This window comes from Suricata suricatta, chromosome 7 (genome assembly GCF_006229205.1).
Source record: "Suricata suricatta isolate VVHF042 chromosome 7, meerkat_22Aug2017_6uvM2_HiC, whole genome shotgun sequence".
Taxonomy (NCBI): domain Eukaryota; kingdom Metazoa; phylum Chordata; class Mammalia; order Carnivora; family Herpestidae; genus Suricata; species Suricata suricatta.
In genome coordinates, this window is record NC_043706.1 from 48347157 (window position 1) to 48364375 (window position 17219).

The 17219-nt window shown below is 41.2% G+C and overlaps 1 protein-coding gene across 2 annotated transcripts in view; it reads left to right on the forward strand.

Annotated features, from left to right (window-relative positions):
- The window catches only part of PAQR8 (progestin and adipoQ receptor family member 8), a 42880-nt gene extending 31755 nt beyond the window's left edge, over positions 1-11125 (forward strand). For both annotated transcript variants that reach the window (XM_029943833.1, XM_029943832.1), the window contains exon 2: positions 6858-11125. In XM_029943833.1, the coding sequence (XP_029799693.1) occupies positions 6879-7943 (1065 nt within the window). In that variant the 5' untranslated portion in view covers positions 6858-6878 and the 3' untranslated portion in view covers positions 7944-11125. The remainder of the gene's footprint in view (positions 1-6857) is intronic.
- Positions 11126-17219: the final 6094 nt, after the last annotated feature.

The following is a 17219-nucleotide window of genomic DNA, read 5'->3' on the forward strand; positions in this document are numbered from 1 at the left end:
ACCTCTTTCCTTTAAAAACAGTTACTGAAAAGGAAATGCATTCTGGGTAGTTTTCATCCATCAAAACTAGGTAAACAAAACCAAACCTTAAAAATGCATACTTTGAGGGGCACATCTGGGTGGCTCAGGCAGTTAAGCGTCTGACTTCTACTCAGGTCACGATCTCATGGTCTGTGGGTTTGAGCCCCACATCGGGTTCTGTGCTAATGGCTCAGAGCCTGGAGCCTGTGCAGATTCTGTGTCTCCTCTCTCTCTCTCTCTCTCTGTGCCTCCCTTGCTCACAGTGTCTCTCTCAAAAATAAACATTTAAAAACCACATACTTTTGTTGTGATCTCTTTCTAAAAAGAAAATGTAAATATACAATTCTTGATTAAAATGTCAATTTATTGCTATGAACATAAACTGTACACTGCTCTTCTCTTTCTGTTTTGCCTTATAGTAGTTACCTTCTAAAAATCAGAAACGAATTTTTCTAAATAGTTTAAAGGAGCACCTGCAAAAACTTTAAGATTGGACCCCTACATAGACCAAAATGTGATGTAACATTTTTAACACTTTCTTATATAAACATTGCCTGAATTCGTGGCACTGATACCATACTCATATTATTAAAATAGAGTTAAGTAACATTTCATATTAAAATAGAACTTTAAATTCCAATTCTATTATAATCTAATTAAAACTCTTTATAAGCCAGTGGGGAAGGTATTATAAGGATTCCCAGAAATGAACCATAAACTTTAATGCCTCTTCAGTTTTCAAAGACTACATTAGCATCTGATATAAGGCAGAAAAATTATATATTACTAAGTTGTAACTCTTTTGTGAGTTCTTTAAGTATTACTTTAATGTGCATGTTTTGTCTCTTCAAAGCACTATTCAACTACTGCCCATTTTATTATTATTTATCCTCTCTTTTTATCCTGAAAGATAGAATGATAGGAAATCACCTCCCACTCACTTTTTTTAATGGAGAAAATTACACTGAACAGTTTAATGTCCTGGGCATTACCACACAGCTAACTGAGTAGAGCAAATATGGAACAGCCAGACCTTCTGACTCCCAAACATTATTTCTTTTTTCCCTTGACCTTGGCGAACAGAAGGAAATTGGTGCCATATTTCTGAGCCTAAAGAATTATTCATTCAGTAAATAATGATTAGATGTATAATTATTTTATATGCTGAGTACTGTTTCAGACACGGGAACTTGCACACTGAGATGGCCTCGAATAGAGGAGTGAGCAGAGTAAACCAATGATTAGGACCCCAGGACAGAAGTGTGCTGGGAAGAGCCCTAAACCCAGTCTGGGGGGTAGGAAAGGCTTCCTGGCAGAGCTGGCTCCTGGGGAGAATGTGATGAGCTAGGGTTGCTGGACTGACTAGAGGGTTGTCATCATGTGTGGAGATTCAGAGTATGGCACTTTTGAAAAACTCCACTATTATGATCCAGGTCATTAAACTGGCCTGGAGGTGTGGATCGAGAGGAAAATGGGCAACAGAAGTAGGCTTGTTAAGGCTTAAAGTTTGTGTTGTAAACAAGCAATGGTGAGCTACTGGGGGATATGGGCAAGGGAGTGGTATTCAGATTGCCATTTTTTTTAAAAAGTATTTATTTTTGAGAGAGACAGAGAGAGAGAGAGCATGAGCAGGGGAGGGGCAGAGAGAGAGGGAGACACAGAACCCAAAGCAGCCTCCAGGCTCTGAGCTGTCAGCACAGAGCCTCGTGTGGGACTCAAACTCACGAACCATGAAACCATAACCAAGGTCAGAGGCTTAACCGACTGAACCACCCAGGCGACCCCAGATTTCCATGTTTAAACTGTCACCCTGAAGTGGTTTGTAGAAAGAGGGTGTGGCAGACATGAGGCGGGGGAGCCATCACTTAAGGAAGGAAGGTCAGTCATGACACTGCTGTTTTTACCTCTGCATCAGTTCATTTTGAAGGCCTGAGTGGAGAGCAGTAGAAATGGAAAGAATGCGTGGATTCCAGAAATGGTGAGATAAAACCAACAGGCCTAGATGACTGATTGGATGTAGGGGAAGGGTCAAATCTGGGTTGAAGAACAAGTTTGAAGGTGTTCAGTTTGAAGTACCTATGGGATATTCAGTTGGACAAATCCAGAGCCATTGGATATTTGAATCCAAATTTCAGGAAAGATCTGGCTATAGATATATGTGTGGGAATCATCTGATACAGGTGCTAGCTAAAGTCAAGGGTGTGGGAGAAGTACCCACTTCAGAGGGACTGTGGAGGTGGAAAAGGGGGCAGATGGCAGACCCCTGGGAACACCAGAGTTGACAGGGGTGGTGGGAGAAGAAAACAGGCAACACCAGAGACAGTAGTGTCACTTAGGCCAAGAGGGGGGGCATTGGTCAGTGGCATGAATCCCCACATCTCAGGCAAGATGACAACTGAACAGGCTTAAAGCTTCAAGGATGAGATGTGAACTCCCATCTTCTTTCTGCAACATCAAATCTAAACTCCTTTCAGTAATGCTGTGGTACCTGCCCTACTTGCTTCTACTCTACTCGCACCTCTGTTTATGGGCCCACAACAAAGCCACAGCATTCCCTCACTCGTATTTTGCCCCCTTCCTGAAATGCCCCATGCCTCACCCCTTCACTTGTCTAAGCCCCAGTGTGCCCCGAGTGAGCACGCTCTGGACACCTGTTTGTATTTCAGTCTACTTAACACTCAATTATATGCAGTCCAGTGGTGTTGGCTATAGGTTCCTGAAGTTTGAATCTTCTTATAGGCTGTTTGAGGAAAGGGGTCTTATTTTATTCTTCCTTTTCGGCCTTTGTAGTCTGCAGTATTGTTGAGCAGATGATTTTTGCTCTGGAAGAGCTCTGCGGTTGATCAAAATATGACTTGAGCTTAGCCAGTTCATCCTCATGAGGACTGGAGGATGAGGACTGGAGGAACACTGGGGGTCAGAGCTCTGCAGACAGGGTTTTCTAGAATTTTCCTTCAGGAAAATTCAGTTGTCTCAGCAGAGGAGCTGGAGCATACTCGGTGCAGAAGAGATCATTCTAAGGTAGCATCTTAGGCAGCTGATGGCCATTATCAGCTCAGAGAGGAGTGCGTGGGGACAGAGGCCGGGAATGAGGGAGGCACTGTTAGTCAGAGCTGGCACTGGGAAGGCTGGAGGTGTGCGCCTGCACCAACATCATGATGCCAATAGGTGATTTCCTCCAAGAAAGGCTCTTAACGCATGTATCCAGCCTTATCAAGACTATTTCTGGAAGTACTGCACACTCTGGCACAATGAAAGTAGATCCTGTCTATGGGGGTAAATTATGGGGGACTCCACTGGACAGGGGCTCCTGAATTAATGCTGACTTTAAAAGTTATTTTTATTATTATATAATTATTATTAATATATAATATAGAATTTAATATAGTAATACATTAATATATTAATATATTATCTACTGTAAAACATATATAACTAACACAATATATTATATTTAATAATATAATTATAATTAAATATTATTTTATTAAATATAAAATATTATTTTATTAAATATAAAATTAAATATATACATCTATTAGTCTTATTTACATATTTATATATTATAAAATGATATTTGTATTTATAGAATTCATTTATATGTTTATATTAATGTGTTATGTGTTTGTATATATTCTAAAAATATATAATATATAATAATATATATTATATAATAATATATATTATATAATAATATAAAAATAGTATTTATATGTATTTATAAATTTATTAGATATAAATTAAATGTATAAAATTTAATTATAATTACAATTACTTATTTTTATTATAATATATTTCTCTTTATTACCATTGCTGTGGTTGTGGTGGCCGCTCTTGGGTGAAAGGAGAATTTTATGGCAGGGGAAGGGGCAGTTGCTAAAGCAAAGGACAAAGAAATGATCCCCTCTCTTTCTCACCATTAGCTTAGAAATTTTCGTTTTTCACTTCCAAAGTGTAAAAATCCAGATTCTTTCATCCACAGATAGATGACCTAGATCTTTGCAGCACCCTCATCACTGACAGATAAGAGATTGTATCTTGAGTTGGAGGCTAATGTAGTAATGTCCCTGCAACTACCAGGTCTCTCCGTGGGTGCTGGGCTACACATTCCAGAAGATGAAATTACTAAGGAGACCCTGAGGCTGGTGTGATGGTACTTTAACCATCCTTTGAGGGGCGCTTGGGTGGCTTAGTTGGTTAAGTGTCATCATCTCACAGTTTGAGAGTTCAAGCACTGCATAAGGCTGTGTGCTGACAGCTCAGAGCCTGGAGCCTGCTTCAGATACTGTCTCTCTCTCTCTCTTCCCCTCCTCCCCTCGTACTGTGTCTCTCTCTCAAAATTAAACATTAAAAAAATTTTAAATATCCTTGGAAAAGAAGGTCTTATTTACAAGGAGAATAATGATTCTGCCATTTTTTTTTCCTGTGCATCCTTTCCTTTGAAGCTAAAGTTAAAACCATAGGTCTTGTATTTTTCTTAGTCCTATAAACCTCTCCTAGTTTATTTTCTGAGGTAGCAATAATTTTCTGAAAAGGACTCATCAACATAAAGCCATGAAGTTAGGTTGGTCTATGAGGACTGGAGGAACACTGGGGGTCAGAGCTCTGCAGACAGGGCTTTCTAGAAACTGACAATAAAGCAGTATCATGATCGGTCAGATCATGTCCTCAGAATGGACAGACGCCAGTTGCCAGTTGGCTTCCCTGTCTGAACTGTGTTCAATTCCAATCATTAGACAACCAAAACCTGAGTTTTCAGTCTTTAGAAATTCACTTGCATTGTTGGTTTATAAGAACTTATTGTCCCAGACAGCCTATTTTGAGGAGACAATGATGAGCAGAAATTGTACAGTCATGTGTTATTTACCTTTAGACGTGGAATTGTCTCCAGTTGGTGTGAGTGCCCAGGGATGATGGAAACACCCTTGATCTTAGACAGCAATGCTAAGGTGGGCCTACCCTAAAGCATCTTTAGGGACTCCTTTCTTTTACAGCTCATATCCCCAGTGACTCACCTTTATTTTTCCCAACCACAAAATCAGACTAATATTTGTGATTTTCCTCTCTACTTCACAAGAGATGGAAGAAGCCTGTATCTAAACAACAGAGCTCTTTAATTCCCCAGAGCTCCAACAAAGCCCAGCTCTCCAGGCCACATCTCAGCCAGTAGCCACCATACAACTTGAAACAGTGGGTCTACTTGATCCTAGGGCTGGCATACTCCATCTGTTCCCACAATTCCCTGTTCCTCTCCTTTACTCCTGCTGTGCTCTGTCACCAACAGTCACTGAGGTCAGTTGGAGGAGTCTCCATCTAGAACTTAACTCTCAGGCTCTCAGATCCCCCTGCTGGCTGATAGCAGAAGCACTGCTTAGCTTTTTCTTTTCTCTCTTCTCTTTTTTCTCTTCTTCTCTTCTCTTCGCTTCTCTTCTTTGTTTTAAAATGAATTAAAGTATTGTGATGACTGTTTTCTTTCTCTCTCCCACTCTTCCTCTTTTTGTCCTTCTGACTCCATAATCCTTAGTAAGCATTTTATATTTTAGAGTCTCTCATCTAACATTACAACTATCCATATGGTATGTATAATTATTACTCCCATTTTACAGATGAAGACATTGAAGCCTAGACAGCTTTATAACTTGCCCAAGGTTACCCAGAAAGTAGACCCAAACCAAGGATCGACTCCAAGTCTCCCTGAGCTTTTATTTTTTTACATTTTATTAATTTTCATGCCCTACATTTAGATCTGATTATATAATTCTTTTCTTTTTCAATATTGATTAAGAAATGTGAGTAGGAAGATTAAATTTTCTTCACTAAAATTAGTAATGCCTTGAGAGGCACTTGCTGTATCTCTCCCAGCAGAAGGGCTGTGAAGGGAAAGAGCAATTTTGATAAATCAATCAGATTTTGAACGTGTCTGAGGAAAAGAGGTTGGAAAATATGAACTACACAAGATAGTTGTATAGACATTGAAAATCTATTTCTTTACCGAAAAAAATCACATGAAAATTTTCAGCTTTTCTTGTGAAATAATTGCTATGGTCCTCTGGCTCATCTGTCATGTAAAAATTCCAAGTGTAAGTTAAACATTTTTGAGGTCTGAAATTCATTGAGTACCGACTTAGGTGCCCAGGAGAGTAAACCCAAAATTACTTACTTTCCAATTTAATTTTTTAAAAAAGCAAAACAACCTCCCCAACTTTTAAAATTAGATTTTATGTTAAATTTAGGCCAGGTGTTCAGTTTGTTTAACTGTTAAAGTATTTCCCAAAAAATGTATTCGTTTTTACCAACCAAATTGATGACTCATTTGCCTGTCTTTATTCTGAAGTTCAAGTTTCTATTGCTTATCTCAGATTTTCAAGTTAGTGGTGAAATTAGTGGATATTTTAAGATCAGGTGCTCAAATATAAGCTATCATTAGTATTATCAATATTTACAATTTTTATATTTTAATATAATGTCTCATACTCTTAGAGCCTGTCTGGTAATTATATGTTAACATCTAGGAAACTTCAAAGTACCTCTAAAGGTACCCTTACGTACCTTCCAGATATCATTAAAACAGACTGGTTTAACAGCCCTATCTTACAAGAGGTGACTTCACGCAGCAGTGGGTAGTAGAGATGAAATCCCAATCTTAGGGTGGAAAAGGAGGGGTCTTATAGTCCAACTCAATTAAGTACAGATAAAACAAAAGCCAGGCTGAAAGAAGCTGTCTGCGGCTCCCAACTCCCCTAACAACTAGACGCCCTAAGGCACCCCACAGCCCTGGCCGCCTCTGCCCGTCTGCCTGTCTCCCAGTTAGCTTGACTTTCCTCTGTTCTCTGCAGGTTGCCACGCCATCGGCCGCCATGACAACCGCCATCTTGGAGCGCCTGAGCACCCTGTCGGTGAGCGGGCAGCAGCTGCGCCGCCTGCCCAAGCTCTTGGAGGATGGCCTTCCCAAGATGCCCTGCACTGTCCCCGAGACAGACGTGCCCCAGCTCTTCCGGGAGCCTTACATCCACACCGGCTACCGCCCCACGGGCCACGAGTGGCGCTACTACTTCTTCAGCCTCTTTCAGAAACACAACGAGGTGGTCAACGTCTGGACCCACTTGCTGGCCGCCCTGGCCGTCCTCTTGCGATTCTGGGCCTTCGCCGAGGCCGAGGCCTTGCCGTGGGCCTCCACCCGCTCGCTGCCCCTGCTCCTCTTTATCCTGTCCTCTATCACGTACCTCACGTGCAGCCTCCTGGCCCACCTGCTGCAGTCCAAGTCGGAGCTCTCGCACTACACCTTCTACTTCGTGGACTACGTAGGCGTGAGCGTCTACCAGTACGGCAGTGCCTTGGCTCACTTCTTCTACAGCTCCGACCAGGCCTGGTACGAGCTATTCTGGCTCTTCTTCTTGCCAGCAGCTGCCTTCTGCGGCTGGTTATCTTGCGCCGGTTGTTGCTATGCCAAGTACCGTTACCGCAGGCCTTACCCAGTGATGAGGAAGATTTGTCAAGTGGTGCCGGCAGGGTTGGCCTTCGTCCTAGACATCAGCCCTGTGGCACACCGCGTGGCCCTGTGCCACCTGGCTGGCTGCCAGGAGCAGGCGGCCTGGTACCACACCCTCCAGATCCTCTTCTTCCTGGTCAGCGCCTATTTCTTTTCCTGCCCGGTTCCTGAGAAGTACTTCCCGGGTTCCTGTGACATTGTGGGCCACGGGCATCAAATCTTCCACGCCTTCCTGGCCATCTGTACGCTCTCCCAGCTGGAGGCCATCCTCCTGGACTACCAGGGGCGGCAGGAGATCTTTCAGCAGCGCCACGGCCCGCTGTCTGTCTACACGGCCTGTCTGTCTTTCTTCTTCTTGGCGGCCTGCAGCGCTGCCACCGCAGCCCTCCTGAGGCACAAAGTCAAGGCCAGACTGACCAAGAAAGATTCCTGAGGCTGACAGGTGGAGTGAGGTGTGGAGGCAGCCTGTCATGATTTGGGGGAGACCTCAGTACGTTAGAAGTTGACTTTTGGTTTTTTAAGAGTTGCTTTTAAATTAATAACATATTTCCAAGGATATGCTATGGCATTGGAAAGCCAAAGGATTCACGAATTTTGTTGTTACAGTTGTTGCTAATAAAAGGAGTATTACTCTTCCCTCTGTGTCAGAGCCTTACAAGATACAAGAAAAGAAGGGACCTTGGCCAACATTCATGGGACACTAAATTAAGGACTATCTTTCTGCCCAAAAACCTAGGGGAATTCTGATTTTGGCCTCCAGGGGCAAGTCCCAGAGCTGAAGGGATAAAAAAGTTAGACTGGAAATTAAGTACATGGCTGGTCCACACCATACTGGAATGCCCATACTACTATGTTGGTTTTTGGTGACTGAATAAGTTGACCCAAGAACTCGATATCATTTGGATTTCAGATTGTCCAGGGTGGAGAAGTCAGAATCATCAAAATGACTCAGTGAAACCCTTAGACATAATGAATTACTCGTCCATCTGATTTCTGGCCCCTTCTCTCTTGCCCTACTCTGACACTGACCCTTTCTCAGGACGATATCTGCCTGGCTGTTTTCTCTACTGTGCTGTCAGTCCCACCTGTACCTTGCATGGTAATACAGAGGAATGTGAAGCAGTCATGTTTCCAGGAAATGCTTGGATCCATGTGGGTATTCAGAAAGCGTATTCTCATATAATAATAATGTAAACGGTACTAGAGAGTACAGTGCCAAGAGCCATCAGGAGACCCAGCCATGGGTACAGCATGGATACTGTTTTGTGTCATGGGATCCTTCTGTTTTATACCTGTGGACTGCAGTACTTGAAATCTATTAGGGCTGCCTTACAGGCCAGAAAATCTGGGGCTTGTGCTAGGGAATCTTCTCCAGATTTGGGCCAGCGTGTTAACAAAATAAATCAAAACAAAAAAACCTAATAGAGTGAATTGGTTCTGAGGGTCCCTCTGGGGCCCTGATTATTTCAAGAGGAATCCAGGGTCTGGCCTCTTAACTAGATGCTGCCACATAAAGGACCCACACAACCACTCTAGTTTAGGGACCTCAGGCAGGTGGTTATGCCTCAACTTAGAGCTGAATCCTTAAAATAATCAAGCCCCAGGACAGACGAGCATGTGTGCTCACTGTGGGTTAATGCCTGAAGGTTCCTTTGGGTGAGAATGGTGAAACCAGGTACCCTGTGGCTAGAATTTTCTGTTGCCCAGTAGCTTCTGTGGGATAAGTGGAACTTGCGATGGATATGTTCTGGCCTCACAGCCTTCTCTGAGGACCTATTTATGTACTAACCCAGTGAAGGGGGCTGTCTTGACAGAGGAACCATGGGAGTCTTCTCAGACGCCATGTTTCCTATCAGTATAAGGTCTCTGTTTACTACACAGGAAAGTGTTTTGTTTTCACTCGAGTTTGATGAAATTCTCCTATTACTAGATTATTTTGTTATCTTCACATCTTTGTCTTTTTCTTTTCTCCGAGAGATTTGTGGATTTTGTGCCTTATAAATGGAAACATATGAACACTTAATATATGGCCATGTGGAATTTTCAGTTTTGGGTTATAGGGATAAGGAAAAAAAGAACACATTGCTCTTCAACCAGTGAATGAAAGAAACGTCAGAACACCAGAATTACTTATCATTCAAAAGACTCTGTCAACCTTTATTTTGGCAACAAATAAACCCTCAACTGAAACTTTCCTATAATCTTCGTATCAAGAAAGTATATGTCATGTCTGCTACATGGACTTCCTAGATGGATTTCTCTGTTAATTCTTAAATATCTGAACTTCTGTGCTACCCAAGTGTCTTACATAAGCCTCTGGTGTCTAGTCCATATTCATCACAAATAAAGTTGGCAAAACTGAAGCCAGTTGAACTAAAGGGAAGGGGGGAGTTGTACAAACACATCGCAAGAGGGTCAGTTTAAAATGGGGACTAGAAAATGTTTGAAATGTTCATTTTTACAGATTCAAAGACCATATTCTTTTAAAAATTGGAAGGAAGGTGTAAGTCAAGCTCTTGAATATATGGCGGTGGTCCTGGTGGACGTAGGCCAAAGGCAGGTACTTTTTAGAAGAGAAAGCAGGAAATAGAGCAGTGATCTTCAAATGCAGGTGACAGAGCAAGGCTAGCTGACACAATGTAAACAGTCCGTGACAAAATCAGATGGACTAAACTCTAAGATTTTGCCATGAAATTATTACTTTAATTTGCACAGGTATTGTTCCAAGTGATTGGAAATTTTTTAAAAGTATAAAATTTTTCACGAGAGATATTTAAGGGGCATTTGGGACTAGGCATCTCTTTAAAATACCAGTATCTTATTCAAAGTACTAGTAGGAAATGCAGATGTTTTAAACTACTCAGACTTTTGAAGGATTAAAGACCCCTTTTGAAACATTTTCATTAAAATGGGTATATTAGCAAGGAACAGACCTAGTGTGTTTAAAAGAAATAATTAAGTGATAAAGGAGATTATTTTCCTCCACCATAATCTGACCAACAGTTGACATCTGGAAATTCTGCCAGTTATCTTGCTGTCTCTATTAAAATGTAAACACCTCTGGAAAACCTAAACTCTCAGTCATTTACATCTTGTGAATAAATATTTTGATGGATTTGTCTGAGGGCCCTACTCAGGATAAGGAGATGGGGCATCCGGACACAGCAGACTGGGGGCACCTTTGCCTATTTCCCTCTTGCCTAGAACTTCCTGACTTGTAATTACCAGTGAGCTCGTGTTAGTACACTTCAGTTGTTAAGGTTTCATTTTCCACCTCTGCTAAAAGTACCTCACTCAATATCAGTCCTCTGTTGGAAGCTTGAGATAGTAGGAGCTCAGGCTGTGGAATGAAGATAGCTCATTCCTGATTCTGTTATCCTCAAGGTCCACAAATGGTACCTTAACTTAATGTTAGATGCTGCACTGTAGTTTCAAGTGGGCCCTCCAGATGGCACTCATGTCTTAGCATGGCCATTGTAGTCAAGTCTTGGAGCTATTAATTGTGTTGGTCCTAGTGTTTTGCTTGATTGCTCCGCAAAGAAAAAAAATGGAACTATTTTCTGTTTATATAAATCTACTTACACGAATGACCATTAAACAGGTTTTGTATATGGATTGTTGTACTGTCAACAATTATCTTGTTTCTTTGACAAGGCTCTTTAAAAGAAAAAAAAGTTTACTTATTTTGAAAGAGAGAGTACAAGGAGAGACAGAATCCTAAGCAGGCTCTGCGCTATCAGCACAAAGCCCATGGAAGGGCTAAAACTCACCAATTGTGAGGTCATGTCCTGAGTTGAGATCAAGAACCAGAACCTTAACCGACTAAGCCACCCAGGCACCCCTCTTTGACAAGGCTCTTGACAAGGGCTACTTTGACAAGGCCCATCTTAAAGAAAGGTTTTATCTAGACAAACATTGCCAGGAGGAGGAGGTCAGGACATTTTATATACACCTAGAAGTAGAAAAATACAAAGTTTAAAAAATCTTCATACCCCAACCCCCAGAATACCTATAACATACCCGAAATCCCCACTTGTGAGTAGATCATACACCCCTCCTCCAAGCTATGGAGTTGATTTCTCTAAGGATTTCCATCTAATTGAATAAATAATTTCTAGTTTCATGGATGATAGTGCTAAAGATTTTGAAATTTTGAATTGATGGACTATGTTTTTTAAAATATAAAAATGCATTAGAATTATAACAGCTATTATAATGTATTGTGAAATGTAGTGCCTACCAACCAAAGGATTTTGTAGCCCAACTCTTATATTTAAATAGCTGTGAAGAAAAGTCATTCTCCAGGCTACTCAGCTTTAGTCTGTAGTTTAATCACAACAGTAAGAAAACAGCATTTGTTTGGGTTGAGGCACTGATGGAATTATGGGTGTCCCTCTCATCCAAACCATGTTTCTTGACCAACAGGGGCCCTAAGTAGTTTGCAAATGCTTCTGATGTCACTACTAATAGTTTAACCACTCCAGTTACTAATTCATCAGGTATTTAGGAGCGCCTACTGGTGGCGGGCACCATGTTGGCTCTGGAGATACCATAGTAAGGAAAAAAAAAAAACAAAACCCAAAAACCAAAAACAGGGATCCCTCCACAGAGGGTTTTCAGACTGTTAAGTAAGAACCAGCATCGTCCCATGGTGGGCCATCACAGGGTCCCCCTCTAGGTCTTGATCCCAGTCTGAGGGCAGGTGGCACACAAAACCCAGGAGAGACTGGGACTTGTTTTGTGCTAGAACATTTTCAAAAGGAATGAGCTCTCTTTTCTGCCCCCACCCCCAGAGGCTGGAAATCCCTCCCCACCAGCAAGGCTGTCACCCGTGGCCACACCAAACCTTCTTGTTACTCCCATTGCTTCTCTAACCCTTTTCACTGTCCTCTAGTGTTTAATTCACTCTTGGATATACTTGACACATCTCGACGCAGAGAAGCCCTATATTTCCACAGGCAGTAATTAAAGCGCCATCCTTCAGGGAAGGCCATCTAGTCTTCCAACCTGAGTACAGGTCCCCGATTTGGTAATTTGGAAACAGCATGTCGCACTCTGACTGCCTCCTTTAAAAAAAATAACTATCTTATCCTTTAACGAATTTTTATTAAAATAATATGGAAGGGAAAACATTGCATTCAAAAGAAAATTCATTTAAATATTAACTTTGAAAGCCTATCTATCTTAGGTAAGGGCTTTTCTTACCTAACATGATCTCATAGGAAGAGGTATGCACTGTATTTTAGACTCCAGGAGGCCTTGACCAACTCAAAGGCTGCAGAATAACACCTCAGATCTTATCGTGCATTTTGCTTTCAAAAAAATTTCCACATCCATTTGAGCTTCTACATAATTGTTTGAAGGAAGGCCAACAAGATCTCCACTAAACTAGAACACATGCTAACAAAGTGGAAGGATTGGTTCAAAGTCACCTAACTAGTTGTAATATTTAAACTCAAACTGATCTCTCCTTAGACAAATACAGGGCTCAGCTAATCAGAAACACCAACACCCAAATATTTGCAGAGCCCTTTATGGTGTGTGAAGTACTTTTACCATTGTGCATACTTTAATACTTTAACCTAATCTCATTTTAACTTTTGACCCTAAATACCTCTTGAATAGCTAGGGTTGTATGGTTTCTTTTCAGGTTAAAGTGACTTTACACCTACTCCTTGGATGCCAGATAAAGCGTTCTTTGCACCTCACAGTCTTCTCAGACCCCAAAAGGTCATTGGCTACAGGCCTTTGGTGGCCTGGAGTATAATATCAAATCTCATTCTCTAATGACAAGTTCTTAAAAATACCTTGATTCCCTGGATAAGAAATTCTTCAGGGCGCCTGGATGGCTCAGTCAGTTAAGTGTCCAACTTCGACTCAGGTCATGATCTCACGGTTTGTGGGCTTGAGCCCTCTGTCGAGCTCTGTGCTGACGGCTCAGAGCCTGGAGCCTGCTTCGGATTCTGTCTCTCTCTCTCTCTCTCTGACCCTCCCCTGCTTGCACTGTCTCTCTCTATCTCTCAAAAAAAAAAAAAAAACCATAAAAAAAGAATAATTTTTCTAGTATTGATAATCTTGCCAAGATTCTGTAAGCCCTCCCTCTCATCTTTCACTAGGATTATCAGTTCTGCAAATAATTGGCTGTCCCAGGGATTTTGACAAGTGATACGACTTTGAATATGGGATTTAAAAAAAAAAAAAACTTCTCTGCCTGTGAATGAGTTATACAGATTTAGCAGAAAATCCCCAATTTATCATTTTCAAGTCATATATATGCTTATTAAAGAAAATGTAAAAACAGGGAAAAAAGATAATTCATGGACCTATCACTAAAATAAATTTCTTCAGGGGGAAAAATAAGGCTGTGGCCAAATGTTGTTAGTTGTAAGTAAATCAGCAGTGTCATATAAAACTCCCTGAAAAAACAGAAATCGGATCTAGAAATTTTAAGCAACCTAATACTGTCATTCTTTTGTGCATCATCAAAAGTCTCTGGCTCAGTTTACAGGAACACCAAGATAGTTACATTACACTCCCTTCAGACATTACACTATATAGGTAATTTGATAACACTGTGCCTGAGAGACTGGCTCCTGCAACAAAGCCGATGATACATTATCTTGTGTTGAAAGAATTCTTTGAAATGCCTCGCTTGAATCAAGCCCTCCGGGAGTACCCTGCTAGAAAGACCTTCGCTGGAGGGGAGGCCTAGCCTGTTGAACATGGTGAGTATATGGGTTCACTGACAGTGACTCCACAACACTGAACACCACTAGGTGCCGAGCCCTGTTCTAGGCACCAGGAATACAGCAATGGCCGAAACACAAATCCTTGCCCTTAGGGAGCTTACAGTCAGGCATTGGAGGAGGGGTAAGACAAACAATGATCCAAGTTCATTGGTATTTAGAAGGTGATAGTGCCAACGAGAAGTAGCGAGAACAGGCCAGAGGGACAGCATGGGTATGCAATTTTAAACAGGATCAGGGAAGACGACAGAAATAGGTGAGGGAGGTGGCTCTGTTTCTCTCCCAGGCAGAAGCAAGAAGTGCAAGGGCCTGAGGCCAGAGCATGCCAGGAATAGCAGGAGGCCAGCATAAACAGAGAGAGGGAGGCAGTAGACAATGCCGACCTATGGCGAGAACCCTGTAAGCACTATGGCTTTTACTGTGACTTCAGGATAGGGTGTGCCGGGGAAGAATTCTGCTTAAGAAAAGTCATTGTTTACTTACATGGATTAACTACTAGGTGCACACTACCTTGCCCATAGAAAACAGAGTAAATCGAGTGCCCTGCAATCTACACTAAACCAGGTTATCATTACGTTTCTCCCTCTGTGAGCCAGCCACATGCACTCTGTAGTCCCTTAGACACTCTGGTGCTCACAGAATTCTCAGATTTTTCTTAGCATTTGTTAAAGTGCTCAGAATGCTCACTTCCACTTCCCAGATAGGCATTGAATATTCCCTTATTCTGCTGACACTAGTTTGTACTCTGGGTAGTCCTCTGGGCAAAAATGCAATGAAACATCCAGGGCAGAATCTATAAACTAGGAATAATAACATTGACAGTTTACACTCCTTGTGAAGTCCTTAGCTGAGCTATTTTCTTAGATTCTTTCACTTAACTCTTCACGTAGAATCCTTTGAGATAGATATTATTGTCTCCATTCTGCAAATGAGGAAACTGATAGATTAGGTAAGTTTACCCAGGACTACCTGGCTAGTAAGTAATGGAATCTCACAGGAACTCAGGCCTTTTGAGTCCAGAAACTGTATTCTTAACAACCAAAACAAAGTGAATGTAGATGGTCTTTCTGTCTAACTTCCCCATTGATGATTGTGTGAACCGAAAGTATAGAATTGAGAAGGAAATGTAATGTGGATTTTTTTGGTTGTTGTTTTTTTGTTTTTTGCCCTGATAAATGAAATAAATAAACCTAAAGATGCAGTTTTTGTTTCAATTCTAGACACTTTGGCCAAGCATGAGTCCTCAGGCTATTATTGTTGGTGAAATTCTTAAATATACTTCTGTGCTAGAGTCCAATGCAGACCTAGTCACGTCACAAATGTCAGTCTCGGGGGCCATCTGTGACCATCCAGAAAAGTTTCAAGGACTCAATCCAGCTTTAAGAACCACTGACTTATATCCTCAGTTATTTCTCTATGTTTCTTTAGTGAATCCTTTCTCATCTTCAGGACCTATTAAATATATCCTATTATTCATTAAAGTGAATTTGAGCACTATTCTGGGCTAATGCAATTTCTTTTCCTTAAAGACAACTATGGAAATATGCAAAGCATTTCCACTGAGTTTTTTTTTTTCTTTTCCCAACAAGAACAAATCATTTGGGATCTAATTTTACTGTGAGAAAAGAACCTTAGCACAAAATTTGTATTCAATAAGTACTAGCGACAATCATGGTTATAATAATTATTATGATTTCTATCACTTTATGAAGCACAGGGTTCTGGGGGTTCTATACAAAAGTGTCCACCTTTTCCATGGGTTCTCAGAAGTATCTCACCAGCGTGGCAACTCGCTGCCCATGGGAGGGATTTCTCTCCATTCATAACACATTAAGACATGTTTTATGTTCCCAGGATTCTACATATGTTTTAATCCATAGCTTTCACTCCATTTTCAAACGACCACATGACCCCAAAGCAATTAGTGACCATTAATTCTGGCTCAGGCTTCTCATTTTTGAGATGAAACAACCAGAATCTCAGGTAGGTAAGTTGTCTGAGCTCACACACAAATATTCATAGCATGGTAAAGACATGAATGTGGTTCTCAAGCCTCCAACGGTGTTTCATTTTCTGTTCCATACTACATACGTGAAAAAGGGAGAGGCAGAGTGTTTGAGATGTGCAACAGAAGAGGTGTCAAAGGCATTTCCCCCTTGTTTGAAGGTTGGGCATTTACCTCAATGGATTCTCCTGTTCACATTTGGAATCTACAACTATAATGGATATTACTGCCACATTGCTCTCACATTTCTCTATCTCCATACATTTCTCTTAAACCCTTTTTAGGTCACAGATGTCTGACAAGCAGGATGGGAAGGTCAATGATCCCTCACACGCCGAAGGAGGAATATCTTTTCCATCCAAGAGAGGATTGAGGCAGAATGTAAGAAATACTCAACTGGGAACTAGCCTTTGACGGTTTCTTAATGTCTTTTGGTCTGGGGATAGCTCATCAGTAAAATGAGTGGGCTGGACTGCGTCAATCAATTCCCAGGTTTTTTATTGTGACTATGTAAAAAATCCCTAGAATATGTGTATGTATATATCTTGAAGACTTTTTCAGTAAACTATTCTTACCCATATGACGTGGGATACATCCTGATATTCTATTTTTTCCTTTTTTTTAATAAAAAATTCTGTTGTCACAACCCATCGAGTTGATTTTAACAGCTACTAATGGAGACTGGCGTGTTTGAAAGGTACTGGGTAATCTCCAAGTTAATCACTCATTTACTTGGTCATTTTCCAGCTATTTACTGAGTATTTATGAGGTGTCAGCACTGTGATGGGAGCCAGGAAAATGGCAATGAACAAAACAAAGAACCTGTCCTTGTGACACATATATCCTGGGAAATCTCTGATTCTGCGAGGTAATGTTTTATAGGCTTTTTCAGAAGGAAGGGAATTCCAACTCAATCAGCTAAAGTCATAGAATGGGTTTGACTTAAAGGAGAAAATAG